Source organism: Leiobunum rupestre, chromosome 1, assembly GCF_980474605.1.
Source record: "Leiobunum rupestre chromosome 1, qqLeiRupe1.1.hap1, whole genome shotgun sequence".
Taxonomy (NCBI): domain Eukaryota; kingdom Metazoa; phylum Arthropoda; class Arachnida; order Opiliones; family Sclerosomatidae; genus Leiobunum; species Leiobunum rupestre.
This window is the reverse complement of record NC_143384.1, coordinates 50,143,597-50,170,066: the sequence shown is the minus strand read 5'-3', so window position 1 is coordinate 50,170,066 and position 26,470 is coordinate 50,143,597. Positions and strand designations below refer to the sequence as shown.

Here is a 26,470-nt window from a genome sequence, read left to right as displayed (position 1 = left end):
CTTTTCATTTAGTTACATTGGATTTGTAATAAGTCTACATGGTAAATTATTGCTTGGAATGGCACTGCATTTCATGCGTCTCTTGAATTATCTTCATCTAAATGACAGTTATTATGATATATATTTAATAATATTAACTTTAAAATCAGTAATAACAAGTAAAATTTGTGTCTCACCATTTCTTCCTAAAAAGTCTTTATCTTTAAAATGGGCGCTGCAAATCTGTGCCCACTAACTAGGCATCTTCCCTGATTTTATATTAGTTAACCACACATTAAAAAGATTTTTGCATTTCGAAAAATTGTGAAACGATAACTCCAACGTTCTTTTCTCACCATTTACTCGAATTGTAATTTTTTTAAGGGCAGTATTACTACAGAAAGGTACTTCGCAATTTATGCCACCTCTGCGCCTACAATCCGCCATATTAATCGTTTGTTTTGATCAACAAAGTACGCAGACAAACCAAGCTGCAGGGGTAGCGACTGTGGCGCCGCCTATACCCGTTTCGCTAGCGAATAAGAAAAGGAAGAGCTAGCAATGCTAGTTTCAATCTTGAAAAGAGCAATGGCCTCTGGCTTGGTGAATGGAAGGGCAGAACCGACTCTCCTCTGCTGGGGATCTCATGGAGCAGCAAGAAAATTAAAATTCTCGGCTAAGTTTTTTCAATAGGTAAAGATCTTTAAAAAAAATTCATCCATATATCGTTATAAAACGCTAAACGTATCGTATAAAGCAAGAGCCCAATTATGTAACAGTATTCAAAGTAAAATTAATTATTTGCTACCTCACATGGAAATACCTAATGATTTATCAGAGTCAGGTCAAAAAAATGCTTAGAAGTTATCTGGCAAAATGAAAATAAGCACTGGTGTAAGGCCAAGTTCACAACTCTAAGAACATGCAAAGGAGGTTTTGGTTTACTGAACTTAAACATTCAATGTAAGAAATTTGCCTTCACCAAAATAAAAAATCCTTAGAATCCAGAGGCCATACTATTTTACTCGAATTCCTAATACACTACTTGAAATCAACAAATTTACTTAATTTGCCGATTTGGAAGTGTCCCTTTTTAAGCCTCCCAATAAACCACCCTAAATGGAAATCAGATGGTTTCCTATTTTTTCGTAACATTTTCAATACCGAGGAAAATACTTTTGAATTTTTAAACAATGGACAAAATCTCAGCGCTGCCACAACAAGAGCGTTGACGCGTCAAACCGCTATGATAAAAACGGTTCTTTTTCGTGAATTCCCGCCAGAGTTTTTCGAGAAAGGATATTTAGGAGAACCAATATTTGTAAACTTACATTTAGAACTAAATATTGATGATTTAGAAAATGAACTTATAGTGAATTGTGAAAATTCCAAATTACAATCCTTTTTAAACCCAGAATATCTATAAAACCCAGACTCATGCTATATACACTGTAAAATTATTTGGAATAGCTCATTCACGTACCATGTAAGCAATATTCTTTGGCATATGTTGTACAGTTTTGTTATAACCCCTCATTTGACTTCAAAATTATACGGATTAAAACCTGAGTGCCCTTTTTGTAATTATATTGTCGGTGATACTAGGCCCGAAGTGGGTTAGAGTGTGCAATAACTGGTGGCTTAACCGGGGAGTCGGCGGTGGCACACTGGGAGATGTTAGCTCTGATCAAATAGTCCTATCTCCACCTCCGACTTCGGTCAGGTTTGGGCTGGATACTGAACTTCGGTTCAGGCTAACGGAGAGGGTCCAGACAAACTGGCCGCCTCGGCGGATTGGGTAGCCTGCTGTGGGGCGGCGGGCCTCCATATGCGGGCACGGGCGGTCCTGTTTCCCGGCCTTTTGGGGCGCACCGGGATCTCCAGTGCCAGCTGTGCCGGGTTACTCGGGCTGCTGTGTGCTCATCGTTCCCCTTTAGGGGCTTTCTCCAAAGGGTTTGACTCCTTACCTCCGTAGGTAGGGTGTCGGCTGGAGTTGCTATAGCATTCACTCTTAATCCCACTGCTGTGGGCGAAGTGGGGATTGGTCCACCCATTGCTGCACCTTCTGCTGGGTTGAGTGGCTTGCGTCAAAGGTGCGACCATCAGTAGTTGGATTCTGCTACTCATGCTGGATTTGTCACCTGTCCGGGCTTGGGGACGCTGGCGTGGGGCACTATGATGATAGGCCTCCGGTGGTATGGTCCCTGTTACTAGGTACACCGGGCTATAAATTCTGACACGCTGTCGGTGATACTTAACATATTTTTTTAATGTCTAATAATTTTAACCTTTTTAAACAAAATAGATATTTTAATCAGAAACTACGATAAAGATTTTAAATTAAATGAAGTAAATTACTGGATTTATAGATCAAATGTTAAACCATTTACAAGCATTACTAAAATAATTTTCGGTCTATGTAAGTTATCTATAGATTTTAGTTATCACCAAAAAATGAATAATGTACAGAGGACTGTCTAAGCCTGATTGAAAATCACTTTGTATCGCGTTTCTTGAAATTCACAGAAATGGAAAAAGAACGTTTCCAGATTCTATATCCAGCGGCTTAGTTAAAGTAGAAAATGGTGTCGCTTTATTAAACTGTAAACTTAAGTGTTAGGGAAAGTTGTTTAGAATGTTGTTTGTTGTTTTTTGTTAATTGTTTTTTATTTCATTCATTGTAAATTTAAAAAAAAGTATTTTTCTTAAACAAACGCTTACTCCAAAGTGAGTAAGCTTAAACTAAAAAATAAAATTAAAAAATTAAGTTTCACCCCCCCAATTAACAAAAAAGGTTTAATTAACTTTTAACTTTAACTTAAATTTTTTTATTTCATATTGTACAACTGATGATATATACAACTGATATATTTCTAGTTAAAATGAAGTAAGTGGAACGGACGGATAAGCTATCATTGTGAGCCCCCACCACTTCTAACTAAACAATGATGAAGTTAAGCCGCTGGCTATGGTTTAGTAAGAACTTCAATGTTTCTTTTTTGGGCCGTTACTAGGACCCAAAGAGTGCGTGAAAATTTTGGTCTCATAACCCAATTCGATTAGGATTTCTGCCTACTTGCACAAGGCTGCCATTTTGCCGCGTGTAACTCGAAAACTACAAAAACGAATGATACAATTGAAGAATCAAACTAATTCAACGTGCCGTGCCTATCACTTGTTAATCTTAGTATGTCGGTATTGCACTAAGGTCATAGATAAAATGTCCGAATACCTCCCAGAAAATCTGAAAACAAAACACGTTTTTTCTTTATTTTGCAATATTAATTAGGATTCTTTAAAATTAAATAAAATAACATAGGAAATACCTGGATAAGTAGTTATAGCTAAGACTCCCCGTCATTTCGAGCGACGCATCGCATTTCCCACCCTCATTGTTATATATCTCGGTTCCGTATCCGTATCCGGTTCCGGTTCCTAAATTTTTGCTTTATCGGATCCGCGGTTACGGTTACGGTTCTTAAAATTTCAATTTATCGGTTCCGTTTCTCAAAATTTAGAACCGATCGGTTCGGGTTCCTAAACGGTTCCTATACGGTTCCAGTGTGTTTAGTATTAATTAAAGTTAAATACACAAGCAATTTAAATGAAGTTAAAGATAAATAAAATCCACAACATTTATTTATTTAGAATATAAAATTGGTTTTTGATAAATTATATTTTAAAAATAGAAGCTTTCTCAGTGACGTAGCTATGGGTTCGGGGTCTTCCCGCGAAACTGTTTTTGGGGTCCCTTATAATCATTAAGGCCGAGTCGCGATTATCGCCATCTAGAGTTAGGGCTGACATGTATCGCCTTCTACAATTAGATTTAACTCGTACTTGCGTGTTAAATATATAAAATGCTTAAAAATGGCTTTAAGCCCTTAGTGAAACGATTAAGATAAATCACTGAAATCAGCGTCTGGAGCATTAAAAACAAAGGTTCTGGTAGAACTTGGAAGTCTGGAGTTTAGACCCCCAAGTCCGACCACAATCACGATCTAGATGACTTAATGTAAAATAATTAAAAATAATTATTGCTACTATTCTCTCGTAGGGAACTCATGTAAGTACGTTATTTGTTTATTCAATAAAGTAGGGTAAAATGAACTCTTCTTTTGGAAAATTCCCACGGTTTCATCGTTCCAAGATGGAGGGTGGGTGAGAAGTGATGTACTTTCAAGTTTGGGGAGACCTGGCCTTCCCTTCCGCTCCTCATTTCAGGGGCGTAGGAACGTTTTAGAATTTGGAGGGGGCAAAGATTGAGTAATCGGTCGTGAATGTCATTAAGGCATGAACAGTAACAACAGTTATCATACGAAGTGTATTTTAGTCTTTAGAGTCGTTTATGAAATTAAGATACACAAATCCACTTTAATAAAATGAGAATGGTTTTGAATTTTTAAAGGAGTGTAGTAGCTTCACCGAATGCATGTGTTACTGTTTGACTACTATGTAAATTGGCGGGAAAAGACACAGTTGAGCTTCTATAAGCATATGAAGCTGATAGAAGCTCAACTGTGTCTTTTGAGAATTTAAGCTTTTGAAGATTTCAACTGACCAAAAAGTTGAAGGGGCAATAACGTTAGTTGCCCCTCCCAGAAAAATTCTAGGGAGGGGCATTTCCCCCCTGGTTCCAGTTGAGTATATAGTTCTAAATGGAGTACATATTATTTCGTTCAATAAGCATTGTCATTTTTGAAATGTAAGCAATTGCATAAGTTGAAAATTTAGATTTTCTAGACAAAAACTACTGAGGCCAGCGATTATATAATGCAAACGAATTAGCCTTACCTTAAAAACTTTCAATTCAGAAACACAACTTCAGTATGTTACTTTCATTATGTACCTTGTTTGGATATTTATGCGACGGTTATTGTGATTGTATTTATAAAGTTTTGGGTGCGCCTGTTGAAACATAAAAAAATATTTAAAGCAAGTAATACATTAACTTGAGCTGACAAGAGAAAAACTAGACGAGGCCTCGCGCGGTTGGACTGTACACAGTCCCGCAGGCAATTTGAGGGCCCCTCGATGGAAGCCCCCCCCCCGCGTTATTTACGGCACGGGCTTTTGTGCTGTTTCTCCTCTTAGTCGGATGCGAAGGGCATAACAAATTATGCTTGCCCATTGCCCCACTAAATAATTGCTCGGAAGGCACACTAGTAGCAGTAGACGACAAATATTTTTCGTGGCCTTTGCTACATTTGTGAAATTGGGCCGAGTTTTCCGACTGAAGAAAATAAAACTAAAACTATCGTGGATTTCCGGATTAAACTAGTTTTTAAAGCAAAAATTTGGAGGACGAGCCCATTTTCAATTGACAATACGTAAGGGTGTATCAGTTGACAGTTACGTAGAAACCCACATAGAGTTATCTGAGATAGGATAAAGATAAGCTTATATGAAAAACTAATAGTAAATTTGGAAGTTTCATTACTAAATTTCAACATGTGCTAAATGTTGGTAAATAAAGTTATAGAACCGTTTAAAAACCTTTTAAAACAATGCAAAACGTGGTTCCGGTTCCGGTTCCGGTTTCGGTTATCATTTTTTTACAAATATCGCTTCCGGTTCCGGTTCCGGATATGGTTATCAAATTTTTATATTATTGGTTCCAGTTTCGGTTCCGGTTCCTAGAATTAACTCGGTTCTTTTCGGTTACGGTTATCCGTTGCATCCCTATTATATATAATATTATCAATTGTAACTTCGGATAGATAAGCAAATGCACATTTCTGGAACGTTCGAACAAGATTATCCATTGCAAATTATTCAAAATACGTAGCTTACAATGGCCTCTTCTTCGACCAAACAGGGTGCGCCAGACGGTTATATAGATAAGAACAGGGTTGGCAAGGGCCAGCCAGACTAGTTAAAACCACCCTGGTTTAAGCCGGCTTTAACCACCTAATAAAATCCATGAGTAAAACCACTTCTTTTTAATTAAACAAAATGGAGAAATTAATTAGAAATATTGAAAAAACTAATACTTAACCTTCACTTTTTGTCGCAAGTAATGAGAGCTAGATATAAGCAATTAGGGTATCTTAAAATTAATTTTGCGCGTGAAAATACGCCGCCATGTTAGGGTCTAAAAGCGGGCAAATAAGTCTGCTATACCTCACATTGTAAAGGTACTGCTACTCACAAAAACGTCATTTTGAAATCGGGCATTATGAGCAATGAGGGCTAGATACAAGCAATTTGAGCATTTTTTATTAATAGATTTTACTGGTTTAAGCCACTAGTTACAACCGCTTTTAACCATACTTGATTTTTAAATTTTTAAAAAAGCCGGTTTTTTGCCAACCCTAGATAACACGTGAAGGATACTGTTAGTTCTTAGTATATTAATTTTTTTTCTGCTTTTTGAGTGATTGTTTATCGCTTACTTATTTTTAAAATAGGTCGAACTCCTTTTTTTATTTCAATGTAAAAGAAAAAGATGACTGTTTGAAATTTGCTTAATATTATTTGAATTATAGAAAATATTAATAAAAATACTAGAATCTTTAAAATCTGGAAATATTAATGTAAATGAACCAATATTTTATATACATATATATACAAACCTAATTTTTAAATTTGAACTTTAAATATATCATTTCGGGTTAGAGATAAAGGTTTGATGCTGCCTAATGAAATGTCAAATGGGTTATACTAGATCTAATGAGCGTAAGATCATTAAAGTAGGACAAGTAATTCAAAAGATATGACGCGTAAAACGTAATGCCCCCTTTTATAACTATTACAATTCCGCGACGGATAAAGACAAACGAGTTAAAATTAGACACGATCTTTGAAACTTTTAATGAAAATCATTAAATTTTTATTTTGTTTATCAAATCTACATAAGGATTAGGTAGGTCCTAATTGTTTTTGATACTATTCGTTTTCAAAATTCAAATTTAAATCATTTTTTATTTGCGAGAAAAAAAATCAATCCGTTTAAATTTGCTAACATTTAAAAAAATAATTTGAAGGGACCTCATCTTCTACACTGTACGTGAATTTTTTACACACATATCAAGTTCAAGTTTCAAGTTTATTGTTGTTAATTCGTAGTAAATTTACAATATTTGGTTACGGGCCAAGTCATGAGTGACTTATAGCCCGGTTGGTAAATATGCAATTATTATTATTATCTCGGAATGTCATTTTTGTCGTTCGGAATTTATCTATTCCTCAATTTATTGTTATGTTAACGATTAAATATAATGATGGAAATATAAATAGAGCCGTGGTAATTCACTAGATATGGCGTTAAAAAATATTTTTCCTGTTCCGCCAAAATGACTAGCAACGGCTTTGAACTAGATCACGTACACTCTGTTTGAAAAGTCTTCGACAGCTGAAATTTTTGCCCTCTTTTTAATTCTGCTAAAAAACTATAATAGATAGCTCGATGAAACCAATTGCAACTTTTATTTATTTTCCAATATCTTTCGTTATTTATCGGTTTCGTCCGCCAAAAATTAATAGTTTGGCGGGAACCGTCGAAACTCATTTTTGACAACTGTTTAAATATTGGTTCTACGGCACTGACTCGCGCGTTTTTGAATTCACAATGGTCGATTCATATTTAGAAAGTGGAAAAATTATCCCTCTACAACCAACGGTTGAGAAGTTATAGCGTTTCCAAACTTTCCTCGAAACTAGGAAACACCTAAAATTCATCAAGCGATTATAAATAACGCAACTTCGATGACAATTTGGAAACGCGATAACTTCTCAACCGTTGGTTGTAGAGGGATAATTTTTCCACTTTCTAAATATGAATCGACCATTGTGAATTCAAAAACGCGCGAGTCAGTGCCGTAGAACCAATATTTAAACAGTTGTCAAAAATGAGTTTCGACGGTTCCCGCCAAACTATTAATTTTTGGCGGACGAAACCGATAAATAACGAAAGATATTGGAAAATAAATAAAAGTTGCAATTGGTTTCATCGAGCTATCTATTATAGTTTTCTAGCAGAATTAAAAAGAGGGCAAAAATTTCAGCTGTCGAAGACTTTTCAAACAGAGTGTACAGTGTCGATTCATTTACGTTTCACAAAAACATAATTTTGGCTTTGACCCACTTCGTCACACGATCAACTACCGCTAACATTCAGCGAAGCAAATTGTGCCCATAAAGTACAAGCTCAACTGAGTGCCAATTTTAAGCATTCAAAAAAGGAGACATCTTATAGGTTAACGGTTTCAGTTAATCTAGTAAACGCTAATATAAAAATTGCGTTAAATTTTTTATTCGTTATGAAATTATTATTTTTTAAAATTCTGACGTTTTACTTCCTAGTATTAGCCGCGCAATGCTCACCGAAACTTATATTTGACTACATAATAGGTGGGATATATTTGTTAATTTATTGGAATAAAAGAGATCGATAAATTTCCCAATACGTTTTTAACAATTAAGGTGTTTGCGGAATTGAACATGTCTTCTATTGTGTAAATACACGGTTAATTAATTGATTGTTATATTTCAGTTGGTGGGGGATCTGCAGGTGCGACTTTGGCCGGTCGTCTGACAGAAGACAATTCTACAACTGTCCTACTTTTGGAAGCTGGTAAAAAAGCACCATTTTACTCCGAAATCCCACTTTTCTGCGGAGGACTGTATCTACCTAGTTCCGGAGCAGATTTATCTTATGTAGATTTAACAGAACCTCAGAGTAGAGGATGCAGAGGATTCATCAATCATGTAATATCAATTTCTTTCAAATCATATTTTTATGGTCCTAGTGGTTGCCCGGATATAACTATTTTATTTTCTTACTTTGGCACTGTGACAAACAAATCCAAAGAGGGATAGTACAAAGACTGGAGTAGACACTTTCGCAGTCCATTACAAATAATGTATGGACCCTAAACGTACATTTTAATTTGATGATAACCGGCTCATATTACTTTCCTATAATAATACCTAGAGGAGTCAATAAGCAAAACAAGCCAGGTTTTCGGTTTGATTATTTTGTGGCTCAGACCGCTAAAGTCCTGTCTCGGTATGAGCTCGGCTCATCTACGACTTCAATTGAAAAAATACTCCATTAGAACTGACCGGTTTGAGTTAGGCTCGGATGAATTTTGAGCTCGTTGGACATTTCTAGAGTTGCGCTCACTTAATTTAAAATCGTTCAGATTTATAATCATTTGGAATTGTTTCAAATCTGGATACAATCGATAGATCATTGAGTTGTTCATATTTCAAGGGCAACAATAAAGAGCGTGTTTCAATTCATCTAAACTGCTCTAAGTAGTATGCCTTTGTGCAGACACACAGCTTATATTTGGTCACAACCATGTTCATAGAAACGTAATGTTTTAGACGGGTAGCGCTGGATAATGAAAATTTTCTATAAATGCCTAATGAGCGACTTATAATTATCTTGTATGAAAATTTCCAGGAAACCACTGTCATATTTTGCCATAACACTGCACCTTAATGTTCGGAATTGTTATTCAAGTTTTTTTTTGTGATTTACTACTTTTAAAATAGAGTAAACTCGAGAACCACTAGGAAAACTCTACTTGATCATATATTGCAGCTGTTTCTGAGGCTTGATTAAGGTAGGGGTTTCATTGGACTCGCTGCTCGTTTTATGTCGCATTAGCTCAATTCACGAGTCACGATCGGGGGAAGAGTTAATTTTTTTAAAAATGAGGGTAATATTTGGTATACAATGCCTGTCAAATGAACAGCTGAGTACTTTTATGCTGTTCCACGAGCGACACTTAGAATCCAACTCGATTGTTTTTGGTTCGAATCGACTCTTGAATCATTTATTCTTAGCTTAGGTGAGCTCAACCAACTCCAAACAGTGTCGAGTGGTAAGCTTCTTTGAACTGGCTGGGTTCATTAAATATCAACTATGAACCAACAAGAAATCAATACACGGAGTAAATGCTTTCAATCATAATACAATTGGTTTAAAATCTGCGTTTTCTGATTTCTTTGGGCAGTACTGGGGGTGAACTCAAGATTGTTAAAAATATTCCTGCCGCTTATCCAACTTCAGCGCTTGCTAGATGACTCAAAAAAAATTATTTTATTCGTGTCTTGACAAAAGATGACGAGAGACAGAACACGCCTGCGCGTTACCAATTTATATATATATATATATATATATATATATATATATATATATATATATATATATATATAATTCTTAGATCAGTCTTAGAAATTACGTTTTTATAATTAAGACATGCAAATATATCTCTGGGAGAGCTCTTGGTGGAGGAAGCGCCATCAATTTTATGTTGTACGTCAGAGGAAGCTCTTATGACTTTGATTTGTGGGAGCAGAAAGGAGCGACAGGCTGGAGTTACAAAGACGTGCTCCCGTATTTCAAGAAGTCCGAGGAAACAAACATAAAAAACCACATTGATAAGAGTAACAGACTACAAAAAATTTTATTTCAACAAAAAAACAGAGCTTATGATTTTATCGTATTTGAACAGATCCGGATTGATTTTTTTTCCAGGCTACCATGGAAACTCTGGTCCGTTGACGGTTTCTTATCAGAACTATGAGTCTAATCTTCAACGCTATTATTTGGAATCTGTTCAAGAATTGGGTTACAAAATCCTAGACGTTAATGGCGCTTCGCAAAATGGTAAAAAAATTACCATAATTTTTATGTTATTCTTTTTGAAGTTTTCTATGTTAGTAAACTCATTATAAAACCACATTAAAAAGAAATATCTTTCTACGCTCCGGTTTAGAAGCTATTAAAATGAGCACTTTCTTATATTCGCGCATTTTTAATATGTTGAGCTTTAGCCAAGTTTTAAATTAATGTCTTTTATCATAAATTAACTTGTTAAGTTGGGCTCTTAAAATATTAGCTTAGACTTCGAGTAAACCAACAAAAAATAAATAAGTAACGCGAATTACTAATAAGTAAGTCTTGTACACTCTGTTAAATAAGTCTTCGGCCGTTGGGATATTGGCACTTATTTGCGATTATCTCAAAAACTATGAATGATAGCAAGTTGAAACCAATTTTATTTTTAATATTTTACTAATATCTTTCATACCTATGTCTTGATTCACGTGTAGCATTTCCATATCCACCGGAAACGCCGAATATCGTTTTTGACAACTTTTTTAATAATGATGTTACGCCCCTGAAACTTGCATTTTTGGATTCAAAAGGGTCGATTCATATTTAGAAAGTGTCATTGTTATCCCGATACGTCGAGCGGCTGCTAAGATATGGCCTATCGAACATTCGGAAAATTCTAAAATGCCCAATTAATCAATTTTATTAATCCGGCATATAACCACAGCGTTCCAACAACTCGTTAAATAAATATATATATGCTTATTGTGTTACCCGCAATGAAACGTTAAAAGTTTTTTTTCCTCAACAATAAGATATTAATTCTCGGTCGCCTCGAGCATTTTAGAATTTTCCGAATAAGTGCCAAAATCCCAACGGCCGAAGACTTATTTAACAGAGTGTACATTGATGCTGCTAGGGTAAGGTGATTATGTATTGAAGGTCCGTTATAAGTTGAAAAACTAAGAAATCTGCCTGGGCGGCTAATGATTTAGCTACGCTATTGGTCTTTTAATCTAGACTCTCCATTAACGTGTTTAATTGGTTTTGGTTTTGCCTATAAAATTTTTTATTTTCCTTAAATAGGTTTTGGTCCAGTGCAAGCCACATTGAGAGACGGTTATCGGTGCAGCACCGAGAAAGCCTTTCTTAGTCCCGCTTACGAGCGAAAGAATCTGAAAGTGCTAACTAGTGCTTTTGTAACAAAAGTAAGAAATCTTGCTAAAACTCAATACAGTTTCGTTGAAAATCTTACACGGTCAACATTTAGCTTTTGGTTGGTAAAATATTTTTTTTCTAAAATCGAAACAAAACAGTTTTCTTTTGTTGTTTAAACACAATTCAACGATTTTAACTGATTTTAAAACGAACTAAAAAAAATTATGAAAATTTGTTTAACCATGATATAAGATTTCCTTGATATTTCTCATAACAGACCCATTATTTAGGGAATGAAACTTTGAAGGGAAGGGCTAATAATTTTTATTTCGTTTTTGCTACGTCATATTTGCAGTTCGTTACATCATCTCTTACTCTTAAGATAACAAGCTGCTGCAAGCAGCTTGTGGAAATCAGTCATCAGCATATTATTCAAGTTAAACAATCGTTTCAAAACTAACATTATCACCGTGTCAACATTTTATATTTTAATCTTTTCATTTTTGGTATTAATGAAAATTTTAATGCTGTCGTGATATTTCTACACTAGAAAACCACCGAAATACAATAATTATGATATCGTGAATATCAAGAACTTTAAATAATGAAATAAACCTTATTCACCTCAAAAGAAAACCTTTTGTCCGATATGAATGTCTTAACATCGATTATCCAAAAATAATTTAAAACATTGAACGAATATTGTTAAAAAAAGTGTTTTTCAAAAGCCCTTAGTGAACCTTAAAGTCCAACTTTTCCTTTTCAGGTTCTTTAAATATATTTTTCCCAATAAATGGGCTTGTTTTACTTTCCTGGATAAATAATTTTCTCGATTTCTTCAATATCTAAAAACGTCTTCGAAAAAATAGCATAAATTTATTAAAAAAACCTTGTTGAAAACTTTTTCAACAAACTGGCATTTTTCATGACCATTAACTCTATAACGTTTCCTTTATACTACGATTAATATACGTATGCCATTTTTGCTTCTGTGTAGATTGAGATAGATAATGGCGGCTCTAAAGAAGCCCGTGGCGTGCATTACAGCAGAGGAAATAAATCCTTTTACGTCACCGCCAGAAGAGAAGTCATTGTGTCAGCCGGAGTTATTCGGTCTCCACAAATCCTTCTGCTCTCGGGAATCGGACCCAGTGAACACTTAAAGGATATGAAAGTAAATTGCTCAATACATTTCGCTGTTTAATCTAGTTAAAATCGAGTTATACACTCAGTAGATTTTAAAGTTGGAAAGATGTCATATGAATGTGCAAAACTGTTGTACAGTAGTAAATTTGAATTAAACAAATATAATTTTGACAATGTGTAGATATTTAAACCCAAATAGTAGAATTTTTTAAATCACATTTCGAAGAAACAATAATCAATATTTTTCAGATATTTTTATTGTTTAAGACACGAGCTAGTTAATAGTGGGTTAGACAAAAAAAACCAAGTTTAAAAATTAAAATTGAACTTTTCTTAGATTTATTGGTTTATTTCGTTCATCGTCAATGCTGAACTTTATCATTACAGTTTCTAGGCAGAAGATGGTACTGCCCATAACTCGAGAACGTCGATCTTAAAATTTGTATATGCTTGCTTAGCAAGCGCGGTAGCAATTGGCCCGTTTACAAGCTTTAACCCTAAAATAATTTTCATTCTCACTTTTTTAATTAAGCGAAATTTCAAAAAACAATGTTGACAAGACTTAGTGTTTAAAACTTATAAAGATCTTATATTTTGCTAAACGCTTCAGTGAACTGCGAAGATAAATATAAAAATAATAAATTAATAAACATAACTGTAATTTTTCTCAATTTTTGTTGAGAGATAAATGTGGATATTAACACTATGGGAATAATTTATTAAGCTGCGTCCTGCGGGTTATTTAAAATGCTTTTCTGGGTGAATGAATTAACATTTATTTTTCGAAATTATAAAATATCATTCCAATCTTGTTTTAAGTGCGTTGGGCGCTTTAAACTTATTTTTCAAGGAACAATGCAGTGCGCCTAAATCACTTGTTGTTTTTTCAAAAATGCTTTGCTATAAGAACGATAACAGGGACTTATTTTTTCGTGCCTGAATTTCGACGCCCACCTGAATTAATCGATTTCTTGAGGAGTGACAGTGGGGATAGCTTGACTGAGGGATCAGACTTCTCTTAAATATAATTCACATAATAAGCATCAATAAATGAGCTAAGGTACAATATCAAGAATTATCCAAGCGATCACTCAAGCTGTCAGAGCTGTCAAGCATGTTGACACTCGTCAAATTATTGAGTACCTGATTATAGGTGTGGAAATTCGCTCTATTTATTAATACAATTGTATTTAAAAATCTCTATTTTCGAAACTATATTTTCCAATTTTTAGATACCGCAAAAAGTTGATTTGCCAGTTGGATTAAATTACCATGATCATATTGCCTGTAATGGAATTCCATTTATTGTTAACGAAACATATGGAGTAACATACAACGACGTTTTGAAGACTCTAAAATATTATGAATCAAACGGAACTAAGAGCGTACCACTGCGAGGTCTACTGTCATCACCCTTAACTGCAGAGGTGATCGGATATGTTAAATCAGAGTTTGAACCCGAAAAAGGAGACTATCCAGATTTACAACTGTTCTTTACCAATACGTTGTTATCTCCTGAATTTTTAAGCAGCGAAGTAATTATAAATTTTAAACAAATATATAAAGACCAAACAAAATACGAAATACACATTCCTTAAGCCAAATCTGCCTGGTTTCGCGATATTTAATCGAATTCCTCCCAGCCATGAGTGACATAAAAGCAGAAAAAGAAAGGCGTTTGCTACACAATAGGGAAAGTATATAAACCATGTTTAAATGGTTTATTTACTCCAAATACAACTTTGAGAGGAAACAAGTTAGTTGATCTTTCATTCACTCCCATAGAAATATAATCTGTTTTGTTAATACAAAGCTGATTGGTTTTTTATTTAACTGTTGGAATTATCGACCCATATGTCACAGAAATTTGAAAACACAATCCCTCTAATGTGTTTAGTATATCTTTCTATTTAAAGTTAAATTAATAACACATTTTTATACACCATGTATAAAAAATAAATTATTGCACCATAACAACCAAAAGGAATTGTTTCCGAAAGGATCGTTAAGTCAATCATTTTAATTATACGTTAACAACAAATTCTTAAACAAATGACAATAAAATCCAGAATAACGCTATCCCATTCAACGTACCCTTTAGAAACTACTTTTTATCACGCTGTACATTGAAACACTTTAAAATCACCCTTTCTAATGAAATGATATTAGCAACTGTTTCTTCGAAACTTTTACTGACCATAATATTTCATTTAAAGGGGAATTGTCACCAAACCAAAATTTACGAGGTTTTTTTACAGAATGATAGAAAATATATTATTGATTATGTCCCTGAAATATTATAGTTAAAGAATTTAAAAAGTTACGCGACTTTTTCCGCAACCTCCAAAAATTTCAGAAATCGCGGTTTACCTACGTGCATGAATGTAGCGGCATGAATTTTAGAAAGGGTGGCGTGTAAGGCATTTTAAAAACACGATAAACAACAATCTACGAATATAACTCGGTTAAAAAGCCAAGGAGAATGTCGTAGTAGACGACAGTTCCAACCGAAAAACCATAAAAACGGGGAAAATAATATTTCGTTCACAAGATGGCGCTGCAGGTAGGTTCAACCAAGCGGTTCTGAGATTCTCGAGTCGGGGGGGGGGGATAAACACGAAATTTGGAAATATTAACATGGAATTTTTTGTATAACCAGTTTCGGACGTCCTCTATCCATTTAAATGGTTTTTAACCAATTTTAGGGTGGTGACAATTCCCCTTTAAACTTATTCATCGGTGTTAAAAATATATGCATTTTTAGATTCGAAATCACTACGAATCTTTCAATGACCAACACACTTTTCAAGCTTTCCTGGCTCATTTGCACCCCAGACAGAGAGGAAGAATTCGCCTCAGAAGCAACAATCCATTCGACAATCCCATCATCACGTTTGACTATCTGGCCAATGACACGGATTTAAACATTTTGGCATATGGTAAGAAACCATTTTCATTTCGTTTAACCACTATCCACCCAAAAACCATTCGGTTAAAAATGGCAAGGTCTTTTAAACAAAAACGTCACGTCCTATATTACTCTAGGCCATAAAAGTCTTGAAATCAAATAACGGGCAAGATCTGTAATTATATTCCCATAAACGTCATAAACTGGACTTATTTATCGACAAGTAATGTGCTCTCAAGTAAAATGCTAGACCTTGCGCGTCCTAAGTGTTTTATTGAGTTAAAATCCTTTGTACAACCATAAAACATTTCAAAGAGAATGGCTAATATTAGAATCGCATTGTATCAAATATATTGTTTAGTTCAAAATATATTGTCTACTCTGTTTAAATTTACTCTTTTACTTTAAAAGCATAATTAAATAAAGCAGACAAGTCGTTGACTGCATTAATTACGACACTGCAGTCAACAACTTGTCTGCTTTAAGTAATTTGCCAGTTTCAATAGTCGCACCTAGAAATGATCGAGTACCACTAGTACGGACAGTTTCAGTAATTTTATCGAGTGTTTTATTTTGTCTTGGTTGGCCAAGGTGGTACTTTGAGCGAGACAAGAATTAAACACGTGCCAACGTGTATTTCCTTGTCAAGTTATGTTGACTCTGATTATTGAAACTCGCTTACTATGCTTTTAAGGTAAAAGAGTAAATTTAAACAGAGTAGATAATATATTTCGATTTAAACAATATATACACCTATAAATAAAATAAACAAGCCGGGCCACGTTTTGCGAGAACGAAAGAAAACTTTAAAGTCGGGAGGTTGAAATGGTCCCGTGATTAGGTCATGCTGCCATCTACATCGTTTTTAGGAACTTATTCTTGATATTTATGTTTGCCTTTCGTCCGCTACGTTGTAAATTTTATGATTTGTTCACTCTTTATACATTCTTAAGAAATCGTTTTATCTTATATTGACCTTTTTCCTTATTAAATTGGTAAATTATTGAACTTATTTTGTATCATTAGAATCGTTACAGCTAAGCTAAGAAAACTTGTCTCGGCCATCGAGCCGAAAATACGTTCTTGGGCATGAGCGAGAGATAGCATTTTCAGCCAATAGTGTGTTTCTTTCTTTCCCAGAATGCTTTGCGAACATACCAAAAACCGTTTAAATTTTCAAACCAATTTATTTAACGGTGTATTTGATACAATGCGATTCTTATATTAACCACTCTATTTGAAATGTGTTATGGTTGTACAAAGGATTTTAACTCAGTAAAACACTTAGGACGCGCAAAGTCTAGCATATTACTTCAGAGCACATCACTTGTCGACAAATAAGTCCAGTTTATGACGTTCATGGGAATATAATTACAGATCTTGCCAGTGGCGTAACTAGGAACTCCTACCCCCCCCCCCCCCGCGAAAAACGACTTGCGGCCCTTTTAAATAGCACAGATTTTAATCAAAAACGTTTGGGGGCCCCTTAGTTCTCGGGGTCTGCGGGGGCGCTATTAACGCCACTGGATCTTGCCTGTTATTTGATTTCACTACTTTTATGGCCTAGAGTAATATAGGACGTGACGTTTTTGTTTAAAGGACCTTGCCATTTTTAACCGAATGGTTTTTGGGTGGATTTTACGCCTTTTTGTTTATAACAATAGAATGGAAGCACACTGCCCACTCTGACACCGGCGAAACACTTCGAACTCACTGCACCTGATTCACCTATAAGTCAGTAGCATTCGAATGTTTAATCTATTTCCCTAGTATCTGCCATTTTGACCTTGACCGCCCTATGGCGGACAACCCCCACCCTGACACTCGCACGACTATTGTTTTCGAACTCAACGCCCCTTTTAACCTACAATCCACCTATAAATATGTTGCATAAATAGTTTCCAAGTATATCCGTCATAGCGGGCATTTTGACTTTTAACGCCCTCTGGCAGCTAACTGCCCAATCTGCGACTTGCAAGACTATTTTTTCGAACACAGCGCCACGTTTTCACCTAGAATCAACCCTCAAACCTTTTGCATTCATTTTTTTAAATCGCTGGTCGCTCCGGTTTAGTACTTCTTATGTGTTTATTACTCCATGGTTTCGTTACCGACTCGCTGCACTGTACATTTGAACTATACCAGATTGAAACTTCTCCTTTGGAAGTACACAATGGGAGCTTACTTTGAAACTGTATACCAAATTGCATTTAAATCGGTTCAGTAGTTTTTGCTGTAGAGCGCTCTGCGAGGAGTAGGTGGAAGAAGAAGAGGAAGAAGTAAACAAATTAAGCCTAACTTTGCCCCATTACTACGAAACGTCACGTCAACGCTGTTCGATGGAATTAGTATATGTTTGTCGCGTGCCTGTAACCTTTCAAACGATATATAACTTGTTTTGATACGACATATAGTTTTTGAGATACGAGTGGGTAAAATCGGCTTCATTCTGACTCGAGATAATATAGCAAGTGCTCGGGTAGGTGCTCTATACCCGGACCTTGCATAGGGACTACCGTCCCTTTTTATTTATCGAAACATTTATATCAGGAAAGTATGGGCTCAAGTACACATGTCTCTTACCATATACACAATAAACTTAACCTTATTATTTGCAACCATGTTTTTCGCTTTTCTTATAACCAAAATAAAATTTCAATTGTCCAAGAATTGATAAAACAATTTAATGCAATACTAGGCAACATGTGTTAAATTAGAACAAGTCACAAATTTGTGTAAAGATTTGGATGCAATTTGTGTTCCGTAAAGGGGGGAAAAGGGTATATTTAATTTCCAATGTGAAGCATCAGTAGCGTAGATTAGAGCTTTGCCTCCAAGGGCGTCTCTCTTCCATACTTTCGCCCTAGATAGCATCAGCCCTTGAAATATTTTGGAAAACACGATGGTCAAATTCCACATTTAGGTACATTTATTAAAATGTTTTCAAACTTGGACTTTTGCAACAGTGTTATCTTCATTAAACAGTCTGAGAGTCGCTTTCTTACTTGCTCAACTTATATTAAACAAAATGAAATATAGTAGTGTTGTTAATTTTCCGGAAAAATAAAATTCGGAAAATTTTCCAGAAACGTTTCCGGAACATTTTCCGAATTGCGGAAAATTTTCCGCAAATCGGAAAAATAAAAATTTTAAACATAAATTACCTCTTAAGGGTTTTTAATGTTTTTAACTTTTTATCGATATAAAATGTCTAATATCAGTAAACATACTACAAAACATTAATAGCGTTACATTGTTAATCAGTTTAAACTAGTCTAGAGGTTTAGTTTTACTTTCAGATTCGAAAAAATTAGGCAAAAATACCGCATTATTTCAATTTGCAAACAATATATTAGACTAATCATGGAATGAAAACTTTTTTTTTTATTTTTTTCGGAAAAATACGGAAATATTTCCGGAAAAAAAGCCTCGGTCATTTTCCGGAAATTTTTTCCGACTTACAACACTAAAATATAGTAAAACGACTCTCGTTAAACTTCCGGTAACAAGTAGACATTATCAAAAAAGTAATGAACTAAATTTATAAATTGAACTGTTACTACATTGGAAATATTTTAAGAGCGTCGAGTTCCGTAGACGGCGTATTTCATCCAGAGCACACTCTTTCATTAACGATTTTATATTGCGTTTAATATAAATTTTAAATTCCTTAAGGTGTTTTTTAGGAAAAAGATTTTAAATTGAAGTGAATTTAACAAAAAAAGTTTTTAGTGAGTTACTACTTACAAGGAGACTACCCGAGGTGCAATACACCGATTTTGTTGAAACTCGGGGATTAGGTAGACCTTATGGTAGTGGTAAAATTCCCAAAGGGAAAAGTTTCAATGGGCATTCGTGTTGCTATGACAACTAAAAATGTTTTTGCTGCTATGGTCCAGATGCAAAAAAAAAGAAAAATAAATTGGGTTGGCAGGTTAACTTTCCCTTTGGTTTTGTTACTTTTTACCCGTCCATCCGGAAGCGTCTAGATCGCGTGACCCTCGACCGATAGGAGTTGTTTGTTAGTCGATACAGCTGGTTTTCCACTTTTTTTGTGTCATTTAATTCAATTTTACTTTACTGAAGTCCGGTTTATATTTGTAATATTTCTTGATATTCATCTTCAATATTCCTGCATTTACATTATGGCAAAAGTAGCATAAGACTCAAAATTGTGTCAGAACGGTATAGTAGTTAATGAGAGTTTGTCGCAAAGTAAACAAGTCGGTCCAGGCCGTAATATTAGTTCCACATCGGTGTATTCGGGTGGGCAAACCCATACACACTTAGTAGACACAGGTAGGCAAACTAATATAAAAGCTGTTGAGGCTACGTGATTTCTTATCGTTTGATATACAAATTGCCACCCTAAGTTAAAGAGTGAATGCCACCCACCATCAGGAGACGGGGTGGGCAAACTAATATAAAAGCTGTTGAGCCCATGTGATTTCCTATTGTTTGATATATTATTTACCATCATATGTTAAATAGTGAGCACCGCCCACCCTCAGGATACGCGGGTGGGCAAACCAATTCAAAAGCTGTGGAGGCCATCTGATTTCCTATCGTTAGATATATAAAATACCATTCTAAGTTAAAGAGTGGCCACCGCCCACCCTCAGGATACCCGGGTGGGCAAACCAATACAAAAGCTGTTGAGGCCATGTGATTTCCTATCGTTTGATATATAATTTACCATCATATGTTAAATAGTGAGCACCGCCCACCCTCAGGATACGTGGGTGGGCAAACCAATTCAAAAGCTGTGGAGGCCATCTGATTTCCTATCGTTAGATATATAAAATACCATTCTAACTTAAAGAGTGGCCACCGCCCACCCTCAGGATACCCGGGTGGGCAAACCAATACAAAAGCTGTTGAGGCCATGTGATTTCCTATCGTTTGATATATAATTTACCATCATATGTTAAATAGTGAGCACCGCCCACCCTCAGGATACGTGGGTGGGCAAACCAATTCAAAAGCTGTGGAGGCCATCTGATTTCCTATCGTTAGATATATAAAATACCATTCTAAGTTAAAGAGTGGCCACCGCCCACCCTCAGGATACCCGGGTGGGCAAACCAATACAAAAGCTGTTGAGGCCATGTGATTTCCTATCGTTTGATATATAATTTACCATCATATGTTAAATAGTGAGCACCGCCCACCCTCAGGATACGTGGGTGGGCAAACCAATTCAAAAGCTGTTGAGGCCATGTGATTTCCTATCGTTTGATATATAAAATACCATTCTAAGTTAAAGAGTGGCCACCGCCCACCCTCAGAAAACCCGGGTGGGCAAACAAATACAAAAGCAGTTGTGCCATGTGATTTCCTATCGTTTGATGGACGGAAAGTATCAAAGGTGAAATAGATAAGCAAAACACGACGAACATAATTCTTTTAAATTATTGAAATTAGTGGAAATATGAATTAAAGAAATTCTTAAACTGGGATTCAAATGTGTTTTTTTAGGAAATTTATATCAAACATTTGGGTAGTTTAGGCACCAAAAGTCATGTAAATTCGGAAATTCATAAAAAAATACCCACTAATGTAATTTTGCAGAACATAAATTAATAGAATATGTCATTCTCGAATTTTATATTATCTCGGTGACTTAATTGGTATTTTCTTAGAGCTGATATTTAACATGGATTATTAACAACTGCATGAATCATATTTTTGCAAGAATGTATTTATGAACTAAGAATATGGCAAGACGGAGATGTATGTCTACGGGTGAGTAAATCGAAGAGAGAAATCGCCTCCGACTTTAGACTAAATATAATGTTGCTAGTACTATTCCAACGAGTAGGTTATGTAGTCTAAAGTGTGAATAGGTCTCACTAGAAATTTTATTAGGCGGGAAGGTACAGCAGACTCACTTATGCTACTTTTGATTAGGGGTATAACGGATGATTTTGTAGTTTTTTCTTTAATTGCAGACGGGAAAGTTGAAAAACCGGAATTAACAAAATAAATGAAATTATACGATGGTCTGATTTCCCTATTTCATTATTTATTGTGACACCAGTTTTTTAGTGTATTTAAGTTTTGTACCTACGGCAAAAGTTAACGCTTTTGAAAGAAGATGGCGTGACAATCACTAGGTTTGCGCTAACCGTATCACATAGTTTAGACTGCCAAAATGTATTGTTTTAAAAATTGATTATGTTTTTATTTTATTGAACATTGTTTTTGCACAATATTTTGAGTATAGTGTTTTTAATATGAATGAAATTGCAATTAGGAATTCAAAATATGAACAGAAGTACTACGACCTCTGGCGATGGAACCGCAAAACCACCAACGGAAATGGTTAGACATGATCAGATTAGTCAAATTAGAAAATTTCAGGTTCTTAAGTATATTGAAACTGTCTGCACAGACAAAATAAAATTGAAAAATCAATTTCGGCCATGTTCAGATAGTCCATGAAATCGCCAAAATTTCTACAACCAAAAAAGTGGCAAACATTTTATGTTATTTTCATAAACTTCGTTGCTTAAGTGCAGTTCACACTATACAATTAATTGGGCTTAAAAATTACCGAATTAATTGTAAGCAAATAAATTCTAATGTGCTTACCGAAAAATTGTAACAAGTGTTCCCTTTTTTCTGTTCACACTATACCATTAGTTGGATACAATTAAGTGGCCCAATAATTTGCATAGTATGAACTGGGCTTTAGAATAAATGTAAAATAGTTAAATGGGTGTACTCAAGATGGCGGAAATTTTAAAATGGCGGCGATAGATATATTTAAATGGTTAATATATCCCCGCAAATTAATGCATTTATAGAAACCATTTAAATAATAAACTAATTGTTGTTTGGAGAAAGCACTTCCCCAACGAAATATCTTTCATTCTAAAATTACGTTCACCCAACTATCTTTCTCTGAAAAGTTTAATTTTGGCTAAAGAACTAACGCCCAGTTTACATTGTACAATTAATTGGGACACTTAATTAAGTAAGCAATAAATTTGTTTAGTGGGAATAAAAAAAGTCCGAACAATTGTTACATTTTTTTATACTTAAAGCAAGTGTCGGCTTGACGTGAAGTAGCTCTTTTTTCAACAGATGTCGGTAGCGTCGAATTGAAAAGAAGATGCTTAAGCCACTTTTTAAATTTGCCGATTAATTAAATTAAAGTAATTTTTAACAATATATTTTAAATGGGAAATGTAATTATGGTTAAAATCTAGTAAGTAGAGAATAAGATGTCTAATTATAATACTCTACAATTATTCTCTGACGACATTATTGTTTCGCTGTTTTGAATTTTAGCTTCCTTTGTAATTAATAGATGGCACCACGCTCTCCAGTAAAGTCGTTTTTTCGAAGAAATGGATAAATTCATGGCCATCTCTAATAACAAGGGCCTTATCATAATTCAGGTGGCAATAATAGAATCGACTGTTGCTTTAAGTACTCTCTGAAAACCAAAACCTTAATTTTTTTAAAATTAGAAAATTTAATAAAGCAGTTGGTCTAAAAAGAGAATTTTACGCTAAAATGGAAAAGAAAAATCCAATTTTTAATCGGTTTTGTTTATTCATACGTATAAACACATCATGCATCGTTTGAGACCTTCCTCTAGGTAATCAGATAAATAAAATTATCTTTCATTAGTTAGAATAACAATGTTTAACAATTTTTTTTAGCGAAACCATTTATTTTTCCTTCTTCTTAATGCCAATCCCAGCTCTTAACTCGAACTAAAGGACATAATCCCCTTTACTAAATGAGTTGAATAAGTGTATTTAACTTCTATGTACCATGTTCGGTTAACTAAAAATAAGGGGGAAAACCCCCTTTTTTAAACGAGATAATTTTTGCAATAACCAACATCGTATTATCTATGGCTTAAAATGAATACCAACGTGATCTGAATGTTTTTGTCAATAACATATTATAGTGGGGGGAGTAGTTTCTAAAACAGCGGTTAGTTAATTTTGAAATTAAAAATAAATCTGAGTATTTTCCTATGCTGATTGTTTATAAAAACAAATTGTACCCTTGCCCCTCGTGTGATTATTTTTATACCTCTTGGTTGTCAAACTATAGGTTCTATCCGTATATCGAAAAATATATAAAAAGATGTCTAAAATATTAATTATAAGCTAACTTTTAAAATAAAAAAGTATTTTTTTAAAAAACTTAAAATCATATTGTTCACATTGGCTGCCTCATCGCAAAATTTACAATTGAATATGAAATATAGGGCCAAGATGTTTTGTTCCATCAGTGTATCAGACTAGAAAGAACCGTAATTAAGCGCCACATTGGATAGCTGGGCTATAGAACACCTTGCCACCCTTATTTTAGAGTTTCTTTTGAAAACTAAGGTGTAGCAAACGAAAAGATAGTTGGCGCATATGAGCGCATGCCGAGCAAACTCGAATGATGGCACTGACGTGTTCATAGGCTGATGTGGGGGGCTGGTCCTTAACCTGCACCCCCAATTTTATTTATTATTGGCGTCTAAACCATAGGGGTCTACTACTTGAAAATGGTGGCCGATGAGAGTGCATGCCGAGCCAACTCGAATGATGGTACTAACGTGATCATCTGCTGATGTGGGGCGCTATTCGTTAACCTGCCCCCCCTCCCCCCCATAATATTAATTCTTTTGCATCGAAACCATAGGGGCCCGCTTCTTGAAAATGGTGGCGCAAGATAGTGCACGCCTAGAAAACTCGAATGATGGTACTAACGTGGTCGTAGTATTTTGTGGGGGGTTGGTCGTTAACCTGACCAATCAATTTTGTTTCATTTTCCCTCTGAAACAAAGTGGCGCAATACTTGAAAATGGTGGTTCATGAGAACACACGACTAGCGCAATCGATTCCATTAGTCTCTGTCTACCGTCAAACTTTATGGAGCCGAGGGAAAACTGCGTCGAAAATGGTCTCAAAATAATTCGGGTTATAAAAATTGACTTGTGTCATTTCAAATGTTTGAACCATGTTTAAATAAGATGTGGATTGGTGTTGAAAGGACCCTATTATATTAACGAAAGCTGTTCATTTTATCGTTAACAAATTACGTAACGCAGAAATGAGGATAGGTTTTAAAAATGATTCATTCAAAAATTTAAGAAACTTAAGTATTGACTATTACAATATGGCCCCTTCTATTGTTAATATAGATAACATTTATAATTACGCCTTAATTGTGTAACGTCTTCAAATGGCCAATCACCTTAAAATTATAAGACTTCTTTGAAATATAGCTTTTTTATTTTACTTATTACTTGGCCTCTAGATAGAAAACTAGTCATACTGTTAACAAAAGAAAATAAAACCATTAATTTTGAATAAGATATTACAATCTACAACTTAGGTTAGCGCAGTACACAATTATTTATTGTTTAAACCCTACCCCTCCCCATGTAGCATTCAGGAACACAACCCATTATAGTCTGTAAACAAAACTTTAATTTTCAAACGTACTTCGCCAAATTAAAGGCCTAATTTTACTGTGCTCTAGCTATATGTACCGTGCAGTGGCGTAGCCAGGGGGGCACATGCCCACCCCGAAACGTATGGTCGAACGTACAAATATTTTTATATTTTTTCAATGGTGTGCCCCCCCCCCCCGAAACAAAATCCTGGCTACGCCACTGGTACCGTGGTAATACATAATATGGTATATGTTAAATTTTCACTCTTTTTCAGGTCTGAAAAAAGGTTACGAAATTGGTTCGACTAAAGTCATGCGAAAATTGGGAGCCAAACCTGTAAATCAACCAATTCCAGGTTGCGAAGGAATCGAGATATACTCCGAAGAATACTTTAAATGCCACGCTCTAGTACTCACTTCGTCTTTGTCTCACGGTGTTGGGAGTTGCAAAATGGGAGCTATCGATGACAACACTGCAGTCGTAGATCCATTTTTAAGGTATGAATTTGAAATAAAAAGGAAAGTAATAATTTTCCGTGCACTATAAAGAAGTGTATTATAGTTTACTGTCCTCAAAACGTTAAATATGATTTTTTTATTCTCAGAGTGCGAGGAGTTAAGCGATTGCGAGTGGTCGACAATTCCATCATGCCTCAGGTGACATCAGGTAACACCAACGCTCCGGCTATTATGATTGCCGAGAAAGCAGCCGATATCATCAAGTCTTCTCAATACTCAGTATAGCCATTTCGGACTTATATGTTAAAGAGCGAATTTAATAAAACAGTTATACTTTACAGTAGCGTGACTTTATAGTTTCTTATTTAAAAAGAGAAAAAAACATAAATTGGTTTATTTTAATCGCATTTATCTTCTAATTCAAAAAAGCATTCTAAAGTTTAAAGAAATTGATATACTTAATTTTATAACTTTAATTGGTGGAGTGTTTCTTCGAAAGCCCACTGTGGGATCAAATTATTTGTTAAACTATTGTAACTTCCGAGATATTCTGCAGGGGAATCTATTGAATGTACCTAATTGTTTGTATCGTTTTTGCGATTTCCAGTTGAGTACAGATTGATGAATTTTGTCAATTGTTTATGTAATTTCAGACGGAGGACTAGCTGCTATCTTCCAAAATAATATTTTTGAAGACCAATGCTATTATGGTCCTGATACGTTTTTCTATTGCACTTTAGAATTCTAGAATAAGCGGTCACTCTTTTTGTTTCCAATATTAAAATACAGACATATTTAAGCCGAAGAGTTAGCATTAGCGAAGGAATATTGGT

At 34.9% G+C, this 26,470-nt stretch overlaps 1 protein-coding gene across 1 annotated transcript; it reads left to right on the top strand.

Annotated features, from left to right (window-relative positions):
* The first annotated feature begins 8,240 nt into the window (after positions 1-8,240).
* LOC149963174 (glucose dehydrogenase [FAD, quinone]-like) lies at positions 8,241-25,922 on the top strand. The gene is made up of 10 exons (XM_090164911.1): positions 8,241-8,331; positions 8,474-8,688; positions 10,191-10,380; positions 10,472-10,603; positions 11,639-11,760; positions 12,708-12,884; positions 14,089-14,391; positions 15,621-15,795; positions 25,454-25,676; positions 25,784-25,922. The coding sequence occupies exons 1-10, from the start codon at positions 8,241-8,243 to the stop codon at positions 25,920-25,922; spliced, it is 1,767 nt and encodes a 588-aa protein (XP_090021037.1).
* The last annotated feature ends 548 nt before the right edge of the window (positions 25,923-26,470 follow it).

Bases quoted from the DNA above. Each gene is read 5' to 3' on its own strand.
- LOC149963174 (XM_090164911.1), top strand. From the start codon at position 8,241: ATGAAATTATTATTTTTTAAAATTCTGACGTTTTACTTCCTAGTATTA. The intron at 8,332-8,473 runs GTGGGATATATT...GTTATATTTCAG, and splicing joins TATATTTGACTACATAATAG to TTGGTGGGGGATCTGCAGGT. The intron at 11,761-12,707 runs GTAAGAAATCTT...GCTTCTGTGTAG, and splicing joins CTAGTGCTTTTGTAACAAAA to ATTGAGATAGATAATGGCGG.